Source organism: Thermobia domestica, chromosome 14 (assembly GCF_964235325.1).
Source record: "Thermobia domestica chromosome 14, izTheDome1.hap1.1, whole genome shotgun sequence".
Lineage (NCBI taxonomy): Eukaryota > Metazoa > Arthropoda > Insecta > Zygentoma > Lepismatidae > Thermobia > Thermobia domestica.
The window spans coordinates 979,162-988,604 of NC_137467.1; the positions used below are offsets into that span (position 1 = coordinate 979,162).

Sequence of the window (9,443 nt, forward strand, 5' to 3'; positions counted from 1 at the left end):
CACTTGATCGAAGAGGAGCGTCAGTTATGTTACTTTCAGCAGGACGGTGCAACATGCCACACATCAGCTGCATCATTGTCCCTTGTGCATGAGATGTTTACACCAGAGAGGACAATCAGCAAAGGCTTGTGGCCTCCTCGGTCACCAGACTTGTCCACGTGTGACTTTTACTTATGGGGACTGTTAAAGGGAAGAGTATACGAAACAAATCCACACACAATTGAAGAACTCAAGACCAGGGTCCAGGATGTCACCTATAGCATTACAACATAAGAACTGACAAGGGTATATATGAATCTCCTCAATCGTGCTAACATATGTGTTGAAGTGGGCGGAGGTCACTTTCAGCACCTGCTGTGAAGGCTGCTGTGAAGGTGAGTAGTCATATTCAATACATTACATTTCATTTATGTGTTGTAGTTAATCATATTCAATACATTACATTTCATTTTATGTGTTCACTTTACGGGCCGGTTTTACGTGCCGCACCTACATTCTCAACATACACGCAGTAGTAGCAGCGGAGGAAGTAGCCGATGAGGACTCAAGCACAGATAATGGACTATGAGAAGGATAAATTGCATGTTAAAAAATAACAAAACACCTCCCCAACAACACAGGTTAGTTTACGCTAACATATTCAGATAGGTTCTTACAATTTAAATTATCAAATAAATCAATAATTTATTATTGCAGACATTTTTACATGGATTTTTGTCACCCTTCTCATGTGGTTTTGCTATATAAATATTATTGCACGCAGCATGACCGATGCAGTTTTTTCCTGGTTTCCAGGTTTTTTATTCCTCTATCAAAACATAATAAAATCTTCTTTCGCGCTTTTCTATCTTCTATTTTACCATTCTTTCTTTCTATCTTACACTTTAACTACAGATAGGCCTACGCGTGTAAATGTCTACCGAATAGATAGAAACCGCGATACACACCCACCGACAGCAGCTTTAGCTTACTAATTGTATGGAGGAGAGGCATGTAGAATGTTGATTGATGCCTTACTCACTGTCCAGGGTGCGGGATTTCCCGAGGGGCGTCCTTATTTTTAACTTTTCTGTTTCTGTTTCAGAAAACATCAGTTATCAACTGGTCACACCCTACCTATGTTTCCAAGATGTACTGGGCGGGAGATACTCCTCTACCCTTACTTCTGACCTGTATCTCATTTGTCTCCGCGCTGCATCGGGTAGAAGATATTAGTCTACCTCAGAGCTGCATCGGGCGAGAGATTCCTTTACACTCAGTCCCAGCTGCAACGGATAGGGTTGTTCCTAACCAACAACACCTAAATCTCCGAGCTTCTATGGACAGAAGATCCAACTTACAGAGGGAAGAACTATTAGAGAAATTATTTATTTGTAATCTAGTGTGTAACATACATAGAAACTTTTATAATAAAAAGGTCAGGGGAAAAACACCTGTGCTATTACTATACTGGATATTACAATGTTGAAAACCGGATCTGGTAGTAGTTTTCTATCACTTCCGGTTTTAGTAGATATACTTAAGTGGAGATGGGACATTTAATTGATTGCAGAAAACCGATTCTAGCTATCTATTACGTTTTCACACTATAGTCAAGAACGTTAAAACCGGAAATAGTTGATTTCTGCCATTTCCGGGTTCAATACGGGATTAAGAGAGAAGATAAGACGTCCTCTTACAAAGCCGCTTCTATGTACGAGTAAATTGATATTGAAAATGGATTTATGTCATTTCCGATGTTATTAGACAGTTGATCGTGAAGAAGAAATATGTTCTTGAGACACTTAAGTGATTGAAGGAAATCATATCGATTAAGGCTTTTGTTCTATAGTAATTAATGTTAAAATTGGAAATGGTTAATTCTACTCTTCCGGTGAATGGATCACTTCCATCATAAAGTCGTTTCCTAACTTTTGATGCTCTACATCTGGGCAAAAATTATTTCTCCCGGACGGACAGACACACGGACAGAAAGGGTAAATATGCCAGAAGTTTTAGTAAGTCAAACTCTTAAATAACTTATGATGATGGAAATTCTTAACCCTTAAGCAGAGAGGATGAATGGTTAGTTTCAGCAAATATATTCACCATGTTGGATTAAGATAGAATAATGTTTACAGAAGTTATTAGGGAAGCTTATTTTCTTATCATATTATGTACAGACGGTTGTTTGGGTTATACACTACCGATTTTCAAAGTGCAATCACCTTCCGAGAAGCCGTGCTGCCACTGCCAGTGGTGCTCTACAGAATCATCAACTTCTGGACTATTGCCCAACATCTCAATTTCCATTGCAACCAACTACGTTGGAGCACAACTATAGGTATTGCATCTCATTCCTCGCTCCAATTTTTTTCATAGGCAATAAGAGCAATATTTTGCAAAGAGTCCAAGTAACCGAAGATCAATTGGACTGTTCTTAGGAATGTTAACACTAATGTTATGAAAGAGAATAGCAGGAATTTCCATTTCTTACTTCGTCTCATGATAAAATCGAAGGCGATAAGTGAACGCTTTCTCCATGTGGGTCCGCACTGGTTCTTGCTGGTTCCGTAGGAACGAGGGAAGTCTTTCCGATAGACTGGGATGATGATGCATTCCTAGAAGTATGGAGCAGTCAGCTTTACGTTTTTGTTCATTTTACGTACCCCCACTTCTTCAATTTTTATCACTTTCTCCCTTCCCCTACGATTTTCGTCATTTTGTTCCAAGTACAGCAATGTGGCGCTCGTGGAGATTGAAAACAAGCGGAGGTTTCAACTGGCAACGGACGCACCAGCCTCTAAGCTGTGTCACGTTCGTGTTGTGGATTCTTCTGGACTGGCAGATTACGAATTTTATGAAACACCTTAGACTGCGTTTTCTTTGATTATCTTGAATGGTTACCATTTGTTGGCAAATGTTTATGCATGCGAACGATAACTTTTGCTGTTATAACTCGATAGTTAAACATTTTCCCGACACTGTTTCAGTATTCACTAGTACAAAAAATTGCGGGGAAGGAGAGCCATATGTACCTTCCCAATAATAGGCCACTTTCGGCGGAACTCGGGCACGCCAAATTGGTCGGATATTAACCGAAAAACCATCTGCGTATATATATAAGCGAACTTCTAAATACGAAGTGAATTATCTCCATTTTCTTTGACCGATTTCTTCCCAGCAAAGTGAATGATCGACAACTGTTAAAATGAATTTACAATATATATACACAAAATCAAGCCATCTTTTAAAAACACACTTATACCAGATTTGTATCACATTTTGTATGTACCAATTTGTATCACGAGGTTGATTTTTTTTTCCTTTTGTGCCAGCATTCTGGACAGATTTTAACCTTTAGGAACAGGCTTATTTCGTAAGCTTGGATGAAGACACCAAATTTGATTAAAACCATTAAAAATGTTTTAATAGATAGGAGATCGGTTCAATTATCACCCTCTTTATTGTTCCGAAATAAGCATAAGAAATACAATTTGAGACGATATGGGTAATTAATAAATATTGTACTTACTCTAATAGGCCCTTCTACTACTTCCCTTACTTCGAGTTCCACTGCCATTTGGGCCTTCCCTGGCATTCGCAGAGGGTTTGGGGTCAACTCAATGTTTCGGATGATGATAGGGTCAAGTGGTGTGCCACAATGAGACCAACTGACCCCTGCGCTGCCGGGTGAAACTGATCTCTGAAAAAAGTAACCACTATTAGTCTATTACGAAGTATTGTTTTCCAAAACTCTTGGCTACGTTATGAAAATGTCATCAAAAATTTGTCATTGAATTCAGTATTTTAATAAATAAGAGCCTCTATAAAATATAAACAGTTTTAGCGCTATTGACGTTTTAAGATTGTTTTAAACTTCTTAGCTATAAGTAGAAAACGTGTTAAAGTAAGACTCTGTTCTTTCACATGTCTGTCTTTTTGTCACCAAATATTAGAGGAAAACTATTAGTTGCAGTGTACACTACGTGAGGGAGTTTGGCTTGGTTTTTGTGTAAATCTAAATTTTAAATATAGCATTTTATCCCAAATTAAATGCAGTACTCTCTAAGATGAATTAACATTAGAAAATAGAAGATATTTAAATGTCTATATTTGTCGAGTAGAAATTCATTTACTTTCATTTTAGAGCTGTATTTCAGGGGCACAGAGGCGCACCCAGGGTGCGTACCCCCAAAACTTCCTAACTCAACATACATTTGTATACCTTCTTAATAAAACTAGACTTGTTTAACAGGGAAATGATTGGCGTAGGATGAATATTTGATCTTACACTTCATCTGTACTCTTTCTCTTATAAAAAATAATCTAGTTCTAATTTTTTTTCTGAAAATATAGAAGGAAGTATTTTACAGTTACTTATCATACACAGAATAATATTCGTTTAGTACTACATAGATGTAATGGCTTGTAATATTGGATTTCCCCTACAGCTTAGACTCAACAGAAATTTCTGGATGCGCACCTGCACTAACAGATAATTATTTTGCTACCTGAGCACTATAATAACCCGCTAACCTCAATAGTACTGCGAGAAGTCTATAAAGCAGGGACACTATCCATAATTACTTAAATAGAAAATGAAATCTTTCAGTTTCACGTCCCATGGTTATGTCGTGTAGGCTAAATGAGAGGGGGATGATGAAGTGGAGGAATGAAGAAAGTGGAAGAATCCCGTGAAAACCGACGTACACAGTATTTGTCCAGCACAAAGTTCACTTGGCGTGAAAGGGGATCGAACCGGGGACGCCACGCACCAGAGGTAAATGCCCTACCAATGAGCCACAGCTGCCTCTACTTAAATACAGATATATGTAGAAGAGACCTTTCATTGTTCATATCTAGAACGAACTGGGAACTCCATCCCTATCTTTAGACCCCGTACATCTTGACCATAATTAAGGGTAATCCCTCAATAGCTCTTCAAATTGTGTCTCTCGTACGAACACACGGAAAGACAGAAAAGAGCTTCCACTACTAAACTAAACGTTGTTAATTAGTTATAACATAAGATGGTCTAAAATATTGATAAACGCAACGAAACTGGCCACGGTTAAAGTTCAGGCTGAACTTAATTCTGGAGCTGAAACTAAATTAATAAATAAAAATAAACTGTACTCTCGCTATAATCTCAGATGTATCATCATTATAGCTATTCTGCATTGCTGGCAGGTAACTTTCCATAACTGAGAAGCTTCCATGCTCCACGGCCCTCCGCTAAGCTTCGTTTTCACGTATAATTTTTCTGTTTTGATATCGTCCATTAATTAATCTCCTTCGCCATCTCCCTCTCTTTCCTGCCACCATGCAATCTAGAACGTCCCTCATCCATAGTTCCTTCTTAGCCAATGTCACAACTAGTTTCTCTTCACCTTCTTAATAATATTTAAAATTACCCTTGTTCCTCCATTTATAACACCATCTCATTCGTTTTCTGTTCGACCCAGCTAATTCACTCCATTCTTCTCCACACCTACATTTTCAAAGCTTCAAGTCGTTTTCATAATTTCTTCATAATGTCCATGTTTCTGACCCCTAAAGTACAATACTCCACACGAAGCATTTTATGACTCTTTTTCCCAACTCTTTCTTCAAGGACTCACTAAATAGTATTTTCTTTCTTCCAAAGGGTTCTTTCGCCTTTCGCATATTTCATTTTATTTCATATTCATATTTCATATCATTACTAATAATACTATCTAGGTATCGAAAACTAGACACCTTTTTTCTTCCCTCCTACTTCTATATTTGACACCGACCCCTTCGTTCCAATCACCATGGCTTTTGTCTTTCTAACATTTATCTCAATCCCATATTTTTTAGAGCCTTTCCTTAGCTTTTCTAACATCATATTGATTTTCTCTTCAGATTCTGCAACAAGCGCCATACCATCTGCAAATCGTATACACCTAATCACTCTACTTCCTACTGAAAAATGCTGTTTTCATTTTGTAGGCCCTTCTTCACTATCTCTTCTAAACAGATATTAAATTATGTAAGCGAAAGAAGCATCCCTGTCGAATTTTCCTTCCAATTGCAGTCTTCTCTCTCATTTTCTCCCCTATCCCAACACTTAGTTGTTGGTCCATATTGTCACGGTACGCCAAAATTCAGTAATAGTTTTAAAAATCAAAATTCATTCATTTTTATTAATTGGCTAAAAGGAAAATTGAAGTATTGTTTATAAATTAACTTGTAGTGAGAAATTAATTATGTTGCAGACAGACAGATTATAACACCAGATTACATAGTGCTTATGATTGTTGTTTTCATTAAGTAACAGACACGAGTCTGCAAGTGTCACAAGAATATAAACAAATACTGAAGCAACAAAAAAAAATGTAAACTCTGTATAAATTTGTGTTCACAATAACACATTATCAAAATTAGGTAAAATTGTGAAAATCGCAGACGTAAACTGTCTGGAGTTTTTGGTCAATGAGAGAAAATGCAGAAACTGCGGTTTCAGCACAGAGATGTATAAACTGCAGAATTTGGAAAAGAGAAACAACAAATTCGTCATAATGAAAATTAACATAAAAAGGTGATGTCGGACTGAATAGGGATCAGTCCCAGAGAATCCGTTAGGAGATCAGTTCTTGGAAACCCATCTGTAGAACAACAGCGAGTTCCAGTGGAAATTCATCCACTGTGTGGGACATCGACGACGAACTCCATGTCCAGGAGTTCGACTCCAGTATACATCGAAGGTATGTAGTAATGCATCTCTGTTACTCTCAAATTGACTGAATCGCCAACAGCTTTATTAATGTGATCAAGCTATTTTACTTAAATCGACATCACAACATCCTACACCTAACTCTACTAAAAGTAAAAGATAATAAATGCATAATTAAAGTTAAATGCCTAGATTATAATTATTTAATCTTCTTCGCATATTAATTATTGATATAGTTGACAAAGGCTCTCGCGAGGGGATTGAAAATATATAAGTTCCTTGAGTCTTCGATCTTTCCATTCCAACCCAACTTTCTTTAGAACTTCCAACAATAATTCCCAATTCACGTGGTTAAAATCCTTTTCTAGATGAATAAAAACCACATACACCTCTTTCCTTTTTTCTATAGGGTCTAAACCTTCCACTGATCACTCTTAATGATTCAATTGAATCTCTTGTACCCTTATCTCTCCTGAACCCGAACTGTTTCCCCTCAACTTTTTGATTTGTTCTTCAACACAACATTCTGTTCACAATTCAAAGCAAAATTTTTTGTGCATGAGATATCATACTAATAGTTCTATAATCTTCAATCTCTTGGGGCTTGATTTCTAAACCATCGATATCATGATCGTCTTCAGGAAGCCTTTTTGGCCACTCTGCTGTTCCATATACGTATTTCATTACACAGTCGGAACAATTTTTTTTTCTGCCCTTGTCTACCATCTTCTTAATGAATTCGATTGGCATATTATCTATCCCGATTACCTTTCCATACCTAATCTCGAATATAACTTTTTCAAACTCATCCCAAAGAAATGAAATCTTTAAGTTTTACGTCCCATGGTTATGCCGGTGAGGCTAAAGGAGACGGTGATTATGAGAGAGATGAGTGAAATGGTGGAATGAAGAAAGTGGGAGGAAACGGGAGAGTACTAAATCCTTTATCATTCTCGCCTACTTTATTTTCTACATTTATCTACTATACAGGATGTTTCAAAACAACACCGACATCGTTTGGGAGGTGATTCCTGACACCAAGATAAGACGAAAAGTATAGACCAACCTGGGTGTGCTTTCTTTCGGAGTCATAGGCTACCAAAAACATGAAAAAATGAAGTTTAAAGGTCCATAGCTTCAATACTATATGAGCTACCGTAGTCGGGTCATGATTTCACTTAGGAACTAATACGTACGCTATCCAAAAATATACGTTTTAGAATCCTAAGGTACTCACGCAACAATTTTTATAGAGGCAGTTTGGCTAGAGACATATAATTTGAAATACTCACTAACTACCTCTATAAAACTTGTTGTGGAAGTACCGCAGGATTCTGAAACATGGATAGATCCTATTCTAGTTTCTAAGTGAAGTCTTGACCCAACTACGGTAGGTCTCTTGATATTAGATCTATGGACCTTTAAAGTGCATTTTGTCATGTTTTCGGCAGCCTATAACTCTGAAAAGCGGCACCCAGGTTAGTCTATACTTTTTGTCTTATTTTGGTGTCAGGAATCACCTCCCAAACATTGTCGGTGTTGTTTTGAAACACCCTGTATAGTAAAAAATCTACATTGTTTACTAACAGATTGAAATGAAATGAAATGTTTGAGTTTTACGTGCCACGATTATGCTGGTTAGGCTAAAGGAAACGGTTATTATGATAAATGAATAAAATGGTGGAATGAAGAAAGTGAGAGGAAACGGGAGAATCCCAAGAAAATCCACGCACACGGTGTTTGTCCACCACAAAGTTCACTTGGCGGGATCAGGGTTTGAACCCGGGACCCCATGCACTACTAACAGATTGAACTGAACATTGTTTGTCTTTTCCTAACACAAAAATGTTGTGAGTTAAATTGGTAAAACTTACCTTTATGTTTGTTGTAGATTGTTCCGAGAATAGAGAGAGAACGTGATCTTGTAGTAAATCCAAGGCGTCCCAGCCGTCGACCATCTTCAGGAAAACGCATGTGAAAACAATCAAAATTACCTTCATTGCAACCAAATTCTCACAGCAATATTTGAAACGAAAAATGTCACAGCTCTGCACACTATACTTTCTCCAGATGAAGGGATGAAAGAACTGTCTTCGGAAGCACACAGTAATGAACCCAAAAGGAAATTTCACCATTAAAAAAAAAAGTTTATCTTTATTGGTTCTTCTCAAATATATTGTGATTAAGAAAAAAAAAAAAAAAAAAACTATTTCCACGATGGAGCCAGAAGTCGGTCACCTCCTAAATTCTTTACACTTTTTCCTGTTTTAAAAAAGTTTTTTTTTTTTTCATTTCGTTGTCTATGCTTGACTACAGACAAAATTTTTCTCACCCTTTCGACTTTCTTTCAACTGGAATTTCTTTCCTGTCAACAGAAGCTTATTTTTTTTTTTTTTTTGGTTTAAAGGTGACCTCAAGGTCATGGTTGAGGTATTCCAGCTCTCTTTCGTTTTTCTCCATCTTTCCGGATGAAAAGGAAAAGTAATGACCTAATTTGGTCAGACAAGAACCAAGGGTTGTGCTTTAAACTACGTTTTTTTTTCCCTGATGACTTCTGAAAAAAAGAGGACCGCATTTTAATGTCCCTTTTTCTCTTATCGTTATTGTTTTGTTTTACGGATGTTTTATGTTTCGGAAAAACCACTGAACTTTTAAGTTCTGTCTCAAGTCACGTCACAAATATGAACGAACAGCTTTCTATGGGATTAATAATTCATTGAAAAGCACTAAAAGGATAGGAATGGTTGAGCTTTTATAAAACACA

At 37.1% G+C, this 9,443-nt stretch overlaps 1 protein-coding gene across 1 annotated transcript in view; it reads right to left on the reverse strand.

The window, feature by feature from the left end:
- LOC145669478 (ganglioside GM2 activator-like) overlaps window positions 1-8,995 on the reverse strand; it is a 35,873-nt gene extending 26,878 nt beyond the window's left edge. The window contains exons 1-2 of the mRNA XM_081737653.1: window positions 8,554-8,995; window positions 3,515-3,685 (exon numbers count right to left, since the gene is read on the reverse strand). Coding sequence (XP_081593779.1) covers window positions 3,515-3,685; window positions 8,554-8,814 — 432 coding nt within the window. The 5' untranslated portion in view covers window positions 8,815-8,995. The remainder of the gene's footprint in view (window positions 1-3,514; window positions 3,686-8,553) is intronic.
- Between the last annotated feature and the right edge of the window lie 448 nt (window positions 8,996-9,443).